Source organism: Humulus lupulus, chromosome 1, assembly GCF_963169125.1.
Source record: "Humulus lupulus chromosome 1, drHumLupu1.1, whole genome shotgun sequence".
Lineage (NCBI taxonomy): Eukaryota > Viridiplantae > Streptophyta > Magnoliopsida > Rosales > Cannabaceae > Humulus > Humulus lupulus.
In genome coordinates, this window is record NC_084793.1 from 82,043,487 (window position 1) to 82,062,188 (window position 18,702).

The 18,702-nt window shown below is 35.8% G+C and overlaps 1 protein-coding gene across 29 annotated transcripts in view; it reads right to left on the reverse strand.

The window, feature by feature from the left end:
- The window catches only part of LOC133795133 (hydroxyisourate hydrolase-like), a 56,672-nt gene that overhangs the window by 37,314 nt on the left and 656 nt on the right, over nt 1–18,702 (reverse strand). For 3 of the 29 annotated variants that reach the window (XM_062232628.1, XM_062232613.1, XM_062232632.1), the window contains exons 3-13: nt 18,284–18,339; nt 18,093–18,168; nt 17,924–17,995; nt 17,734–17,821; nt 17,373–17,631; nt 17,077–17,192; nt 16,691–16,911; nt 16,392–16,414; nt 16,225–16,312; nt 16,042–16,132; nt 4,649–4,689 (exon numbers count right to left, since the gene is read on the reverse strand). In XM_062232628.1, coding sequence (XP_062088612.1) covers nt 4,649–4,689; nt 16,042–16,132; nt 16,225–16,312; nt 16,392–16,414; nt 16,691–16,911; nt 17,077–17,192; nt 17,373–17,631; nt 17,734–17,821; nt 17,924–17,995; nt 18,093–18,168; nt 18,284–18,339 — 1,131 coding nt within the window. Of the gene's footprint in view, nt 1–1,340; nt 1,733–4,648; nt 4,690–7,192; nt 9,406–11,676; nt 11,718–15,344; nt 15,622–16,041; nt 16,133–16,220; nt 16,313–16,391; nt 16,438–16,690; nt 16,912–17,076; nt 17,193–17,372; nt 17,632–17,733; nt 17,822–17,923; nt 17,996–18,092; nt 18,169–18,283; nt 18,340–18,702 lie in introns of those variants that run through there. The other 26 variants (XR_009875358.1, XR_009875353.1, XM_062232624.1 and 23 more) reach the window with 25 other exon arrangements.

Below are 18,702 nucleotides of genomic sequence, written 5' to 3' on the forward strand. Positions count from 1 at the left end.
CATTATCTTTGATCGCAGTAAGTTGGATCATTGTATCCGACAATATTATTTTTTTAAAACAAAGGGATAAATAGTATATTGTAATACCATTAGTCGTATTCTATTAAGGGTGTAAAATGAACATTTATGTTTACAACAATGTATGGTTATAAGTTGTGGAACTAAAAGTCACACAACATAAGGGTAAGAAATAAACTAAATAATTACACAAAATAAATAATCAGTTTGTAATAAATGATTACACAAAACATGTATATTATAAGCATTACACATAAATAAACATCAAGGTTTATATAGACTAAATACTCCTGAAATAACATAAGCTACAACAATATAGTGAAAACTTTGAAACTAATTAAACCAAAAAATAAGTTATCATTACGAAAACCACCATCATGCTGTGGTGGCATCAAATACATAAATAACATAAAATAACTTACAAAACAGTTAAAGTATCCCTTACTTGTCTAGTTATATTGAATTACATCTCAAAATAAATAACAAATTCCAAGTGTTCAGTTATGTAAGAAAAATAAACATAACAGTTGAATGGGGTTTCGGTTTTTGGTGAGAGAAATTGAAAGTTTTTTTTAATGAGAGAGAGGAGTATAGAGTTAATGAGTGAGCCAAAAAACAGGGGTCGAATTCTTTTCATTTATTACCAATGTTTCATTTATTAAAAAAAATATATTAAAATAAAATAAATTATAAGAAAATATCCCCACATTCAATTAAGTTACCATAAATATTAAAATGATCATAAAAATTGAAAGACCTTAATATTTATCAAAACCTGGTATAATATATTTGCATTAGTGTAATTGAAAATCATAGTATTATTATAGTATATCTTAATAATTCGTAACCCCAAATGTAATTTTCCCCTCTAAGAATTGATGTCTATGAAGTGCCAAGAACCTCCTATTTACAGAGTTTAGTGAGCCCATGCATGACCAAAAATTTATGCAAATAATGAAGAGTAGCCGACAAAATTAAATGGAGATATGAAGATAATGGATTTGTGATCCTGGCTGTTTGTGACTTGGACTTGATAAAAACTGGGCCGCAAGAAATTGAACTGCTGAAATGAAGAGGTTCGGTATATGTGTGTGTATGTTGGAGTGGCGGGCATTGAAATATAATAACAAAAAAACAAACTAGAATCTTGGATTGTTAGTTGTAGGCATAAATTTGTTATAGCCATTTCTCAAAATAAATAAAAAAATAAAAAGAAATCTTAGAATGTCACTTTCTTTTTTAAAGATAATAAACACTGATTTTAGAAAAGCATATGCATGTTATAACCTAGCTTTAAGATTATCAGTTGAAACTTTCACATAGATCATACCAAGCAACATCAACGGATTCATAATCAAATAATACCATGGCCTGTTTAAGCCATACACAACTGTTCTACAGACCATCGTGATTGATATGTATACACACATTGGACATATATAAGTGTGCTTATTTATACATCTTCTATTAAACATCATAACTTTAATTTATACTCAATAAGTTCTCTGCGAATTCAATAACTTGCTGCCGATCAAGTTTACTTTTACCTTTGAGAAACTGAGAGTACCAATGAGCTGAATACTTGAAGTATCTTTTCAATTTTGTGTCGTCCATATCTACATAAACTAAACCAGCTGTTGTTGTGGAGCCACCCAACAATTCAAATACGTCCAAGAAGGACCACACGAAATACCCTCTTGTGTTTGATCCATTCCTTGAAAGAAAATGAAGGAAGAACCATATCAACGAGAAACTAACAATACAATAGCTTAAACAACAGTACTATAAATATCCAAACGTATGTGTGCCTAGAAAAGAAATACTAAATAACACTTATCAAAAGATGAGTTTGTGTTGTTAGAAGTTAATTTAGATTTTCATACAGATACCAATATTCACTTAGTTTAGTGCTTAAGATGTGGTTAGAACTCTGTTACATATGAGTAATTAATTCATGATCCTGTACAAATTCAATTCATTTAACTTTCTTACTTTTCTATGTAGTTAACACGTTGGTCACAGGTAACAATTCAACTGAAGTTAGTTGTCTCATTGTGCAGCTAAATGCTGAGTTGGTACCACTAGGCCCGAAATAGTTGATTCTGTTAACAGAATAAGTCAACCATGGAAAATCCCTTGATGTCACACTGAAAAACAGTCAAGCAGATCTTAAGGTATCTCAATCGCCAGGGCACTATGAACTATGGTTTGCATCTCAGGAGATCTAAGCAGAATGTGACAGTTTCTGTGATGCAGATTGAGCATCTAATCTAGATGACAGAAAGTCTACCACGAGTTCTTGCGTGTTTAATCACTAAAAAAAAAGTCATATCGTGTGTAAGTCGGGGTTACCCAGATTCTTCAAATCATGTGTCCTATGGTTGTTTAAGAAGCAAAGACCATATCCAGAAGTAGCAAAGAAGCAGAATATAGGAGTTTGGCTGCCTTAACTACTAGTCACCAAGATTTAGTCCTTACTGACTGAGTTGCAAATCATACAAAACCATGTCCCTATATTATGGTGTGATAATCTTAGCATGTGATGAAGAGTGTTAATCGAGTGCTTCATGCTAGGATTAAGCACATATAGTTAATATTGTACTTTGTTGGTGAAAAGGTAATGAAAAACAGGTGGAGATCAACAATGTAGAGAAGTTTTGGATATTTAGGGAGAAAACTTTGGATGCTTAGGGATGAATAATACTCAGCTCAATTGGAGACTGAGAGTGAATTTCATTATATAGACAAGTTACAAACAAATATGAGCAAATGGGCTCAATACACGTGTATATGAGAAAAGCAAAAAATCCTAACAAAAATGTTCTCTATGACAACTGTGATGGTACTACAGAATATTCAGGAACAATCAATTGGTGATTATACTCTACAGTGCAGGTGCAGGTGAGCTCTCGGTAGTGCTGGTGTTGTTTGGTCTGCTGCACTCTTGAGTCTTGACATCCCCTCTCAAACTTAGGGGTGAAGGTTTTACACCAAGTTTGGATATCATCGATCTGAAAACTGAATGTGATAGTCCTTTTGTTAAGCAATCAGCTAACTGGTCTACTGATGGTATATACCGAATTTCTTAAGACTTTATCTCGCACGAAATGTGCATCAATTTCGATGTATTTGGTTCGAGCATAATACACGGGATTAGAGGCTAGTGCTCCAGCACTAATATTGCCACACCAGGTGATGGACGTTGCAGCCAGAGGAAACTTCAGCTCCTTGAGTAATGATTCTATCTAAGTTATTTCTGCAGCTACATGAGCCAAAGCTCTGTATTCAGATTCAGTACTGGATCTTGACACCACGAGCTATTTCTTTGATGACCACAACACGAGTGAATCGCCAAAATAGACACAATAGCCAGCAATTGATTTGCAGTCATCGGGACAACATGCCCAATTCGCATCTGAGTAGCCTGTAAGAGACAACCTATCACTTGGAATAATATGCAAGCCATAGTTCATAGACCCCTTTAAATATCTCAGGACCTGTTTGGCTCCATTCCAATGTGTTGTTGGAGGTGCTTGAAGAAATTGACTGAGCTTGTTGACTGTGTAAGCAATGTCAAGTCGTGTATAGCAAATATATTGCAAGGCTCTCAGTACGCTTCTATAAACAATTGGATTCACCATCTTCTCACCATCATTAATAGATATAGGTTTCCCTGAAACCATTGGAGTTGGGCAAGGTTTCACATTCTTCATATCATACTTGTGCAGCAACTCTTCAATATACTTGGACTGTGTCAAGTAAATGCCCATCTCATCTCCAAACACTTCTATTAGCTATATATATTAGTTGTTCATATTAACTGTAAATTAGTTATAAATTAGGACTAATTAATTTCCTATTCTCTCATAGTTTCCTAAAATAGCTTCCCTAGTTTGTATATAAATATATGTTTATTTCTCATTGAAATACAAGTGAATACAATTCTCTTCACCTCTTATTACATGGTATCAGAGCCAGGTTCCGATCCTGGGACCTGTGGGTTATGGGCTCACCACGCTTCCACTTCAAGTTATTGTATTTTTGTTGGAGGGAATTTGATCTCTTGGAAGAGTAAGAAGCAAAATGTTGTGTCACGATCAAGCACAGAATCAGAATATAGGGCTATGGCATAGTCTATGTGTAAGGTAATGTGGATCTATCAGCTATTGACTGAAGAAGGACTTAAGACTTCAATACCAGCAAAATTATGGTGTGATAACCAAGTTGCTCTTCATATTGCATCTAATCCTGTGTTCCATGAGCGGACTAAGCACATCGAAATTGATTGTCATTTTATTCGTGTGAAAATTCAGCAAGGCTTGATCTCCACAGGATATGTGAAGACCAGCGAACAACTAGGGGATATCTTTACAAAAGCATTAAATGGGGTGCGGGTTGATTATTTTTGTAACAAGCAAGGCATGATTAACATATATGCTCCAGCTTGAGGGGGAGTGTTAGCTATATATATTAGTTGTTCATATTAACTGTAAATTAGCTATAAATTAAGACTAATTAGTTTCCTATGTTAGAATTAATATGAAAGTAGACATATGAACAATTCTATATACATGTAGGCGGAATTAATATATGAATGAACATATGCAAAAAAGAATCGAATATTGTATACCTCCAGCCATTGCTATTGATAACCTCGATCTAGCTTTAGATCTACAAAAGAAAAGAACAGAAATTAGAACGAGTACACGGGCTTCCAAGCTCTCACTAACTCTTTTAGATGGAGTTACTGAAAGTCAGAATGAGTAGCGAGCTTGGGGACCGGTACTCTATATTTATAGAGTGAGACCTACCATCAAAGTCTCTGCCACAGATTGAGATATTTCCTCAATCAGTTGAGATATGAAAAATCGGGTAACAACAAATCAGGTAACAAACAATGTTGACCATTAATTAGAATATTTTGTCAATAAATTAAATATTGACTTTAATATATTAAATCAATTAGTTGATTTTATATACCAAATAAATAATATTCTAACATTCTCCCACTTGGTCAGCATTTAAATTAATGTATTACTTAAGCCCGACGATCATCCCTGTTAGATAATAAACACATGAATCATGGCGATAGGTCCTCTTTTTATGACGAGTATTATCTTCCATGTATTACAATATATTTATTACATAACAATGTAATTTATGTGGCTATGTACTTAAACGAATAAACCTTATGTTTATTCAGGTCCTATGAAAGTAAAATTTTCTCAAATAAAATTAAGATGCGCATAAATATGAGAAAATATCAAAAATGAGAGTTTCATTGATAATAACTTCAGTTTGTACAATAAATTTACATAAGGGAACCAAGTCCCATGTTCACTACATGATCCTTGAATTTATGAGGTGGCAAGCCTTTCGTCATAGGATCAGCAATCATCAATTCAGTGCTAATGTGTTGAATGACCACTTTATTTTCTTTAACACGTTCTCTCACGGCTAAGTACTTGATGTCGATGTGCTTGCTTCGACTACCACTCTTGTTGTTCTTAGCCATGAATACAGCAGCTGAATTGTCGCAAAACATTCTCAATGGCCTAGATATAGAATCTACAACTCTAAGGCCTGAAATGAAACTCTTTAGCCATACACTATGCGATGTAGCCTCAAAACACGAAACGAACTCGGCTTCCATAGTAGAAGTAGCAGTCAAGGTCTGTTTGTTACTCCTCCATGATATAGCTCCACCGGCAAACATAAACACGTAACCAGAAGTTGATTTACGTGAATCAGTACAACCAGCAAAGTCTGAATCTGAGTAGCCAACTACTTCTAGGTTGTCGGTTCGTCTGAACATGAGTTTGTAATCCTTAGTACCCTGAAGATACCTCATAACTTTCTTTGCAGCTTTCCAGTGGTCTAATCCCGGGTTACTCTGAAATCTTCCTAGCATTCCGACAGCAAAGGCAATGTCGGGTCGTGTGCACACCTGAGCATACATCAAGCTTCCAACAGCAGAAGCATATGGGATGTTCTTCATTTCTTCCTTTTCAAAATCATTCTTTGGACACTGGCTCAAATTTAATTTATCACCCTTAACGATAGGAGCAACACTTGGTGAACAATCTTTCATCCGAAATCTCTCTAAAACTTTGTTAATGTAGGTTTCTTGAGATAGACCTAAGATACATTTGAATCTATCTCAATGGATCTTAATGCCAATGACATAAGACGCATCACCCATATCCTTCATCTCAAAGTTCTTTGAGAGAAATTGCTTCACCTCATGTAGCATGCCCTTATCATTGGTTGCAAGAAGAATATCATCCACATATAAAACAAGAAAACAAATCTTACTCCCACTGATCTTCTGGTATATACATTGATCCATGACATTCTCTTCAAATCCAAAAGAAGAGATGACATCATGGAATTTTAAATACCATTGGCGGGACGCTTGTTTTAAACCATAGATGGACTTCTTAAGCTTGCACACCAAATGCTCACCATCACTAGAGGAGAATCCTTCTGGTTGTTTCATGTATACCTTTTCCTCTAGGTCACCATTTAGGAAGGCAGTTTTCACATCCATCTGCTGTAGCTCTAAATCGAAATGAGCAACTAATGCCAGGATAACTCTGAGGGAATCTTTCTTAGATACCGGAGAAAAGGTCTCCGTGTAGTCAGTTCCTTCTTTTTGAGTGAATCCCTTAGCAACGAGTCTCGCTTTGTGTCTCTCAATGTTGCCTAATGAGTCTTTCTTTGTTTTGAAGACCCATTTACACCCAATAGCCCTCGCCCCATTAGGCAACTCAACAAGATCCCAGACTCCGTTGCTTTTCATAGAATTCATTTCTTCATTCATGGCATTGTACCACAGTTCCGATTCTTTGCTATTCATAGCTTGTGAAAACGTTTCTGGATCATTTTCGGCTCCAATATTGTAGTCAGATTCTTGTAAATACACAATGTAGTCACTAGGTATCGCCGATTTTATTGTCCTAGTGGATCTTCTTAAGGCTACACCAGCAGGCTCTTGAGGAGCGGGTGGTTCAGCTTGTTGTTCAACAATTATAGGCAACTCTTGAACAACTTGATCCATTTGAACTTCATCATTGACTTGTGGATCTTCAACAATTGGCTGTGGTGGTTCAACATCCATTTGGACTGCAGGGGTGTTATCGACCACAATCAATCTTGCTCTTGAGGTGGAGGGTTCTAAAGGATCTTTCTCAGAACCTAAGTCCTTGGATTGATCACTCCCACTAATCAAGGCATTTTCAAGAAATTTTGCATTCCTTGATTCCACAATCCTAGTGCTATGAGATGGACAATAAAACTTGTAACCTTTAGACCTTTCAGCCTAACCAATAAAGTATCCACTTATGGTCCTTGGGTCCAGTTTCTTTTCTTGTGGATTGTATACCCTAACTTCAGATGGGCATCCCCAAATGCGTACATGTTGCAAACTCGGTTTCCAACCTTTCCATAATTCAAAAGGAGTTTTGGAGACTGCCTTGGTTGGAACTCGATTTAATATGTACACGGATGTCTTTAGAGTTTCAGTCCACAAGGATTTAGGAAGTTTAGGGTTGCTGCTAAGCATACTTCGCACCATGTCCATCAATGTTCGGTTTCTCCTTTCTGCAACACCATTTTGCTCGGGTGTACCGGGCATGGTATATTGGGCAACAATCCCATTTTCTTGAAGAAACTTTGCAAAAGGACCAGGTGCTTGTCCATCTTCAGTGTATCTACCATAATATTCTCCACCTCTATCTGATCTCACTATCTTAATTTGCTTGTTGCATTGTTTCTCTACTTCAGCTTTAAATATCTTAAAGACATCTAACGCTTCGCTTTTGTTATGAAGTAAATAGATATACATGTAGCGTGAGTAATCATCTATGAAAGAGATGAAGTATTTCTGACCATATGAGTCCATGTCTGGACTACATATATCAGTATGTATGATTTCTAATAGGTCAGAACTCCTATGGACACCACTTTTCTTAGACTTGGAGGTATGCTTTCCCTTAATGCAATCCACACAAGTATCAAAATCAGTAAAATCTAAGGTATTGAGTACCCCATCATTTACTAACCTTCTAATTCTATCAATAGAGATATGTCCCAATCTCCGGTGCCATAATGTAGAGGAATTCTCATTCATAACACATCTTTTATTGCCAGCGTGAACGTGCACAGTATTATAAGCGGTATTGTTTTGTAAATTAAGGCAGTAAAGACCATCAGACAAATTACCATTTCCAACACATTCAGATTTATTATATAAATTAAAAGATTTGTCTGAAAATGTAAAGGAAAAACCAAAAGGTACAAGTCTTGAAACGGAAATCAAGTTTCTAGAGAAACTTGGTACATAAAATGTCTTTTCTAACTTTAAAACAAAACCGCTACTTAAAACTAAATGGCACGTTCCTATAGCCTCCACATGTGAGCCCATCTTGTTTCCAGATAAGATGCTTTGCTCACTTCCCACTGGCTTCCTTAGGTTTTGTAAACCCTGCAAGGAATTTGAAATGTGAATTGTCGATCCAGAATCAATCCACCATGTGTTAATATTAACATTAGCCATATTAGATTCATAACATACGAATGAAATTGGATTACCTTTGTCGTCCATCCATTTCTTGAACTTGGCGCATTCCTTTTTCGCATGTCCTTTCTTTTTGCAGAAGAAACATTTGATGGAATCCTTCTTTATATCGCCTTAGGGAGGCACTTTATTTTCCCCCTTGTCCTTCTTGGATGGTTTGCGTTTCTTGCCTTGGGTGGCCATGTGAGCACTTTCACCTTGTTCCTGCAAGAGCCTTGCTTCTTCTTGAGCACACATGGTTATCAGTTCATTGATAGTCCATTTGTCCTTATGTGTGTTGTAGGAAATTTTGAAAGGCCCATATTGAGGTGGAAGATGGTTAAGGATGTAGTGGACCAGGAAGGTTTCAGGAATGACTACATCGAGTTTCTTCAGTTGAGCAGAAATGTCCCTCATCTTTGAAATATGTTCTCTAACTCCTTTGACACCGGTGAGTTTTGTGGATGAGAACTGGTGGATGAGGTTGTTGTAAAGTGGTTTGTCCGAAGTGTCGAACTGCTCATCGATCAGTTTGATCAAGTCTTTGACTTTCTCAGGTTGCTCCACCGATCCACGCATTCCCAGAGGGATCTTGGACATGATGAACATGATGCTGAGGCGATTGGACCGCTCCCATTTCTCATATAGTGCGATCTGAGCAGCAGTGCTAGTCGCAGTGATTGCAGCAGGTTCGTCCTTCCTTATTGCGTAGTCCATGTCGGCGCAGCCTAAATGAAGAAGAACTCGTTCCTTCCAGATTTTGAAATTATCACCCCTAAGCTCAGGAATTTCGGTAAGGATTTCAGCAAAACTAGAGGATGATGAAGAAGCTGCATGAATAGGATTACAAACTTAGATTTAGAAGATTGAGGCTTAATGAAGTCATGTTTTACCAATGTATAACATGCTGAATAATGAAATTTTATTATACAAAAATTGCCTGTGGGCTAAATTTTTAATTTAATAAAATTGGATGTAAAGGATGATAGATTATTCAAACGAATTATTTGGGATAAAGTAAAGTTTGATACTTCTATCTTTATTAAACTTTATGATAAAACTATTAAATTAATTATCATAACTCCTGTGGGTAAATTAAGAAAATTAATTTAATATATTATCCTAATTAATTATATAAATATAATAAAATCCCTGTGGGGTAAAATTGTTATATTTATATAATCAATCACAATTTTGTCCATTATGTGATCCTTTCAAATTAATATATAATTTTATATAATTAAAGATGTTGTGGCTACTCCCTAATTATGTAAAATTATATGGTTCACTAGACATTATGTTTTAGGCTCTAGGAAGACCTAAGAACAATTTCGTTATAACATAATAGGCAATCACAGAGAGTAGTGCTCCTAGTGTGGTCGTCCGAAGATCATTAAAAACCGTTCTAGATTGAGCATTTGTCTCAGTTTCATGCGTTCTTATGTCAACCACAAAATTGTTTATGAATTATTCATAATTTTATTCACCCTAAATGTTTTATGAATATTTTATGAATAAATTATGGAGATTAATGTGCTAAATATTATTCAACCTATCTTAATGTTTTGAATATAATCTAAATATATCTAGCACAATAATGGAATATATACATAATGTATTTAAAATTATAAAGGCATACATATAAAATTAAAGATAATTATACTAAAAATAAATTTTGCATGAATAAGAACAAAATAATCATACAAATTAGTATAATTAATTATATGTACGAAAATACAATAATTCCATATATATATATATATACTTAATGGCAGAGAAATTCATGCTAAATAAAACAATAAAATCATTTATTAATCCGGTGAATTAATAAAACAATTGCACAAACTTAATTGTAAAAATTAATTACATTCTTAAAATAGCACAATTATTTAATATTTCATGAATAAAAGAAATATACCATACACCAAAATCAAGTAATTGCACATTTTAATTAATTTCCAAATATATAATTTACCAAAATTATATGTTTTAATTAAATTGGCAAAATAAAATTTATTGTCCAAATAAGCATTAAAATGAATAAAATAACAAAATTCCAAAATAAATCAAAAAATTAATTTTCTTCATTTTCTTCATTTTAAAAAAAAAAAAAAAAAAAAAAAAAAAAAAAAATCTGCCATGGGGAAAACGACATGTCGTTTTCCCCTTAGAATCGTCAAATAACCCGTCAAACGACGGGTCGTTTGTGGTGCTGTAGGTGGGAAACGACATGTCGTTTTCCCCTTTAGTGTGCCGGAAGGCTTGTCAAAACGACAAGTCGTTTTCTTCATAAAATCAAGAAACGACATGTCGTTCATGTCGTCTTCTTCAGCCACCCGGGTCTTTTTGACCCGTTTTTCTGAAAGCGGGTCACGCGACCCGATCTCCAAACCCGACTATAAAACCCCATTTTGACGTCGATTTTCAAGATTTTAAAGCCCAGAATTCATGTAAATACATAGATATGAAGATTCATAGCCTTATTTTTCATAAACAACAACTTAAAATCAAGCATTAATATCAAAGAAAAAGTTTGACTATAACCGGGTTCTTAAGGTTTCAAAAGTTGTTTTGAGTTTCAAAACATGTTTTTGATACATCAAAACATTAAAAAAAAAAAAAAAAATCTTAAGATGTCCTAATACTCAAATAGATCGAAAATACATATTTGAATTAAAAATAAATAAATAAATAAAAAATTTCAACTTAAGGCCATGAACGTGTATGTATATGGTCATTGTTTTGTTTTTAAACTAGTTTCTCAAATAACAAATTATTAGAAACACTTACCAAAGATTTCTAATGCAACTAAATTGAGAAACAAATTTGAATTAACAATTCCAATTTTCAACAATATATGAAACTATATACACGAATATATAATATATGTGAATAGATGAAGACATAGGCACATCTATAAATCATGAAAAAAAATATATGTGTATATATGCATACAAAAATAACAAGGCAGAGATTAACCTAGCGACTGATACCAAATGTTAGAATTAATATGAAAGTAGACATATGAACAATTCTATATACATGTAGGCGGAATTAATATATGAATGAACATATGCAAAAAAGAATCGAATATTGTATACCTCCAGCCATTGCTATTGATAACCTCGATCTAGCTTTAGATCTACAAAAGAAAAGAACAGAAATTAGAACGAGTACACGGGCTTCCAAGCTCTCACTAACTCTTTTAGATGGAGTTACTGAAAGTCAGAATGAGTAGCGAGCTTGGGGACCGGTACTCTATATTTATAGAGTGAGACCTACCATCAAAGTCTCTGCCACAGATTGAGATATTTCCTCAATCAGTTGAGATATGAAAAATCGGGTAACAACAAATCAGGTAACAAACAATGTTGACCATTAATTAGAATATTTTGTCAATAAATTAAATATTGACTTTAATATATTAAATCAATTAGTTGATTTTATATACCAAATAAATAATATTCTAACATCCTATTCTCTCATAGTTCCCTAGAATAGCTTCCCTAGTTTGCATATAAATATATGTTTATTTCTCATTGAAATACAAGTGAATACAATTCTCTTCACCTCTTATTACAACTTCAATCCCGAGAAAGTAATGAAGAGGGCCAAGATCCTTAAGTGAGAAAGTCTTGTTTAGGGCTGAAACAAAACCATTTAACTGGCTGGTATTGTTCTCAGTCACTATGATGTCGTCAACGTATATGAGAACAAGAAAGACCATGCTGCCTTTGCGAAGATAGAAGAGGGAATTATCGGCTTTTGAGTTGATGAAGTTCATACTCAACAAAGTGTCTCTCAAGCGTTCAAACCAATCCCTTGGTGCTTGCTTTAGTCCATACAAGGACTCGTGAAGTTTACAAACATGATGAGGCTTGCTCTTCTCTTCAAAACCTTGAGGTTGTACCATGTACACATCTTCCTCAAGGTAACCATTAAGGAACGCATTGTTGATGTCAAGCTATCGGATTGGCCAATTTCAAGACACAGCAATAGTAAGAACAACTTTGACAATGTAGGCTTTGACAACAGGACTGAAAGTCTCACCAAAATATATGTCTGCCCGCTGATGGAACCCCTTTGCAACAAGACGCGCTTTGAAGTGTTGAAAAGAGCCATTCGAGTTTTTCTTCACTTTAAACACCCATTTATTGCCCATAAGGTTATACTGAGAAGAATAGGGAACAAGTGACCATGTTCCATTAGCTTGGAGAGCTTGTAGTTCCTCTTGCATTGCATTCTTCCAGCCCTCAATTTTAAGAGCATCTTCAACTGAGGAGGGTGCTGGAACAACTCTATGTGAGGGAGCGAGTGGAGGGGACGAAGAGCTGCTGGAAACAGCAGTGGTAGCTGAGTCTGTAGAAGAATGAGAGGGACTAGAAACAAGGTTATGATCAAGAGTCTCAACATGTGAAAGGGAGTGTTCTGATTGACTTACCTCATCATTGTGATGTGAAGAACAAACCGGTGAGGCGAGTGCTGCTGCAAGAGACCCGTGAGGTGAAGGATGACCTGGAGTAGGAGATGAGGAGTGCGGCAGAGTAGTGTTTTGGATTGAAGGAAATTGGAACCGAGCTGTAGGAGTGTGAGTGACTTCTTGGGCAGGTTTGAAAGTGTTGAGAAAACCTGCTTTAAAGGGAAAATCACTTTCATTGAAAGTGACATTGCGAGATATGAACACACGGCCAGTAGAGCTGAGGCATTTATAGCCTTTGAAGAAGTCGCTGTAGCCGAGGTTAACACATTTGAGTGTACGAAAGATGAACTTGTGTTCTTGGTAGGGTCGCAAACACGGAAAACATGCAGTACCAAAGACACGCAAGAGTGAGTAAGTTGGTTTTTGGTGAAAAAGGACCTGAAATGGAGACTTGTGCTTAAGCACGGGAGTTGGTAAACGATTGATTAGATAGACTGGAGTTTGAAAAGTATCTACCCAATATTTTAGTGGCATACCAGCTTGTGCTAAGAGAGTGAGTCCCATCTCCACAATGTGACGATGTTTTCGCTCGGCTCGCCCATTTTGAGCAAATGTGTGAGGAAAAGAGTGTTGGAGAAGTATTCCGTGCTCTTTGACAAAGTATGCCGCACACTATTCTTGAAATTTAAAGACTCGTCAGTCACGGACTGATTTACATTTTCTTTGGAATTAGACAACAACGAAGCAACAGTAAAAGGACTCAAAGAAGCAGTAGATGTTGAAGAAGCACGGGTAGAGGCCATCCTTAAGAGTCCCTTGAAGTAGCACCCTCCTTGTGGTTTTGTCCTTCACAAAACAATATTTAGAGTCAAATTCAATCAAAACATTATTATCAGCTGTAAGTTTTGACACACTAATCAATTTTTTTTGTAATTTTAGGGACATGGAGTAAGTCTTTTAGGATAAGAGAAGCATCAGATTTTGTGTGTAATTGACTTGTACCAATATGGGAAAAAGATATAGTGTTACCATCTCCCACAGTTAGCCTCCACTTACAACAATAAAGAGCTTGCTGACTCAAGTTGTTCACATCAGAAGTGAGATGGTTAGAGGCTCCACTATCCGCATACCAGGCATCGGAATCGACAACTTCTGGTGAGGCAGTATAGACAGAAGGTTTCTGAGTTTGATTTGGATCGGTTCCCACATATGCTTCATCATATCGATTGTAACAATAAGCAGCTGAGTGCCCATATCTCTTACACACATGACAAGTGGAATGAGAGTTGTTGTTACCTCTTCCTCCACGGCCTCTAGAACGATTAGAACTTCCTCTGTCAGAATTGTAACCTCCACGGGTGTGGGCCTGAGAATGACTACGACCGTCGTGTTAGTTTCTTTGTGTGGAGGTTGAGAGGTTGTCTTGTTGGAAAAATTAGCTGAGGGAGGATTGAGATCCTTGGACCCCTTGCTGGTTGTTGACAAAACACTTGGTCGTTCAAGGCGACTATCAAACCTGAGCAGAGTGTCCTGAAGCTCTTGCCAGGAAATATTTTTGTGTGCTTCAATCTGAACCACAATGGATAGATACTCTGCATCTAACCCATTCAAAACAATAGTTACTAACTTAGTTAAGGTAAGGACTACCTGCAATTGCAAGGATATCGGCCCAAGTCCGCATCTGGCGAAGATAGTCAGGCATACTCACAGTACCCTTCCTGGTGGTCTGCAACTTGGTTCGGGTCTCGTCCATTTTTTCTTTGGAGTGTGCTCCATACAGAACCTCCAGAGAACGCAAAAGGTCAACCGTGGTTTGGCACCCCATTACTTCAGTGGCTATGGTCTCCCTCATCGAACCATAGAGTCATCCCATGAGTAGTTGATTGTTTATGATCCATTGCTCATACTCAGGGTTTCGCACCATTTCAGAGGTTGCAACTAGCTCGGAGCTCCCAGAACTTGCACCTGCAACAAGAAACTCAGATTGTGGTGTTTTACTACCATTCAGAAAACCGTCTAAACGGTGACCACGAATAATGGTCGACACCATGGTTCGCCATAGTGAAAAATTCGTTTCGGTCCAGCTTCATCACAAAAGGTTAACTCAGGGTGCTTCCAAAGGGGTTGGTGGGAATGGGATGGATAAGAGTGACGGTAGGGGGGTCTGTATTTCACTAGTGGGAGTGACGGTTGGTGTTGTGTTTGAGCGGCTAGCCAGAGGAGTAGAATCATTGTTACTACCGGTGGACATGACGACAGTGGTCGAGAGCTGGCTCTGATACCAAGAGAAGTTTTGGATATTTAGGGAGAAAACTTTGGATGCTTAGGGATGAATAATACTCGGCTCAATTGGAGACTGAGACTGAATTTCATTATATAGACAAGTTACAAAAAAATGTGAGCAAATGGACTCAATACACGTGTATATGAGAAAAGCAAAAAATCCTAATAGAAATGTTCTCTATGACAACTGTGATGGTACTACAAAATATTCAGGAACAATCAATTGGTGATTATACTCTACAGTGCAGGTGTAGGTGAGCTCTCAGTAGTGTTGGTGTTGTTTGGTCTGCTGCACTCTTGAGTCTTGACAAATGTTCCTTCTTTTGATCAAACTTCTGATATTCTGACCAATGCAGTAACAACTTTCAGTTTCTATTTTTAAGAAACAAACTCATTATACACTTCTATATTGAGGGAAGATGTCAAGAGATGAGCTTGTTTTTGCTATTAGAAGTTAGTTTAGATTCTCTTACACATTTCACCATACAATGTTAAGATGAAATTAGAATTATGTTACATAGATTATAGTATTTAAGTCTTGGTCTTATACAGATTCTATTCATTCAATACAATTAAGAGCTTCCTTCATTCTTCTTGGTTTTCTCTTTTTCTCATCACCAATTATTGTCTTGTAGTTTGAGCAACAAAAAATGTCCCATTTGAATCAAGGGGATAAATCAGGTAATGGTTTCCAGTTGTTAGGCAATTATAACACAATACATACGTCATGCAAAACACATAATTAGAATCATTAAAAATTTACCTCAAGGCATTGAGCACTCCTCCTATGTACGCTTGTATATATTCCACTCTAGAATTGTCTTCTAATGATGAAGTCCGCTGTGTTTGCAGACCTAATAAACATGTATGCAAAGCAAAGTTTGTATAAGAAGGATAAAAAATGAAAACCAAAACTAAACATGCAAAAATTGAGAGAGAGAAAGACCATTCTCATAAACAAATACAGGTGGATTTCCATAAGATTGCTTCAAGTACTCTAAAACTCCTTCTAAACCCCAAGGACGAATAGGAAGCTGAGATCATGTAATTAGACTAGTTCAGTTAGGAATATAGACTGATGTAGTGCTGGTATGAGGGAATGCAAACTCTTACCCCGTCGCTTAAATCATAATCCCCTGCAGTCACAACCTGGAGTGAGCTATAATTAGGACATAGTTTCAATTCAGTCTTCTGCAAGTTAATAAATATGAAGGACTTGGCCAATTGTGAACCTTTTGTATATTTATATTTAGCAACATGGGATTAATCACTGTAGATAATAAATGATACACTTCAACTACATGTGGGAACTTTTAAAATGAAGAGCACAAATTGGGGGAGCTTCAGTACAAACTCTTAAGGCCAAAGTAATAATGGTTAGTGTGTAATGTGTTTCGGTTGTTAAAACTTACTTATCACCTTCACTGCTTTGTCCATAGTAAAGTCTCTTACTTCGGTCATCAGGTTAGTAGGATCGTCCTTGATCATGAAAGTGCAGTAATGTATTACTCCTATGAAATCAAACGCACCCTTTACCATTTCGGACTCGAGTTTCGTAAATGTTCGAATTCTAGAGGCTGCATTTTTCTTCATACTCTTGGGGTAGTCCCCAAACACCAAGGGATCAAGAACCCTGCAAATATAAGCTAAAGAGATTAAACTAAATTATTCACTTTACACAAAACCGAGGCCTAAGTTATTTTTATTCTATTTAGTTTACTTGAGTTCTAATGACTAGAACTTAAAACAAAGTATGGAAGAAAAATATCATTACAAGTACAAAAAAGTACTACATTACCAGCCAAAAAGGAAATCGTTGGCTCGTTGAGTAGCAATAATATCTTCTTTTGTGTCCGTGTATGGAACACTAAAATAAGTATAGATGGTGAGACCTACAAACCCATGTTGCTTGGTCTGCATAACAGCCAGTATTTGGTTCGAATTTTAAATGCTTTGTCATGTATGCTCTTACATATAATAAGATTTGACAAAATTTTAAGCCCATTGTCATACAGGAATTTTGACTCAGCATTTATACACAATCTATATGTTTACATAAATATCATGTTATAACTGAAAAGGACCAAGTTTCACCTGATAGTTTTCCCTGTATAATCTTACAACTGATGCATGAGCTAACAAGATATGATGAACAACCAAGTAGGACTCGGTTGAGGAATTTCCCCTTGTGCAGTTGGTGATACCAAACGGTGGAGAACATCGTTGAGGGGGTGCAATTCCAGCATCATAACTTCCATCTCCAAATATATTGGGCTCATTCACTGTAGTCCAATACTGAACCCTGTCTCCAAACTCTTTAAAGCACACATCTGCATACTGAATGAAGTCCTTTCTGCAACAATTCACATTCATAGCTAAGAATTTTACACCAATTACATACATTAACCATAAATTTAGTCCAAATTAGAAGAGTTCAAAACTTTTAGAGCCATACACCATCTTTCGACTAACCCATCCGCCGTACTCATCTTCAAGTGCCTGTGGATGATCATAGTTGACTAATGTAACATGTGGTTGGATTCCTGTTTAGTCAAGACACATATCTAATGTCAATAAAAATTCTGACTAATTAATTCCATATGACTCTTATCACTATCATAAAATTATCATAATTATGCTCTAACCATGTTTAAGTAGTCCATTGATGAGATTGTTATAGTATTCTAAGCCCTTTGGATTCACAGGTCCTCTCCCATCTGAAAATTAACAAAAATAGAGATTTTGGCTAATATTGTTTATTGTTACTGATAATCTGAACAAACAAAGCCTGCAACTTTGGGTTGTAACATATACTTGGGATGAGTCTTGACCACGATATAGAAAATCTATAGGCATCAAGGCCCATGTTTGCCATCAGTTGTACATCTTCCTGAGAATGATACAATATAATATATCTTTATATATATATATATATATAAAAATATATTTTAAATAAATAGCACAAATCTAAAGCCTAATAAGTTGAGGCTCTCAGAAAGAAATACCTGGTACTTGTGATACCCGTCAGATGCTACGTCACCATTGTCCCCTTGTGGATACACTGAAACGTTATCACAAGTAAAAATTACACCTCTTTATCATAACCAGTCATTATATCAATCACACGTGTTTTTACAATATGTGAGTAATATTGATACTATAATATCTAGCTGAATTAGTACACTACGATCATGTTTGAAAAGTATAACTGAATTAGGTAGGAATAAATCATTTTTATTTTGTTATTTCGTTATAAAGTTAGACAAAATATATTATAAAAAAGAGAATCTCACATTGAATATGTGAGATATTATTACACTTATATAATTATGGGTTTGAACACCCACTGTTAATTGGTTTTTAGTAAAAATCTTAAACATAATTGAATAACTTTTGAAAAACTTGAGATCTATCATATATTTAT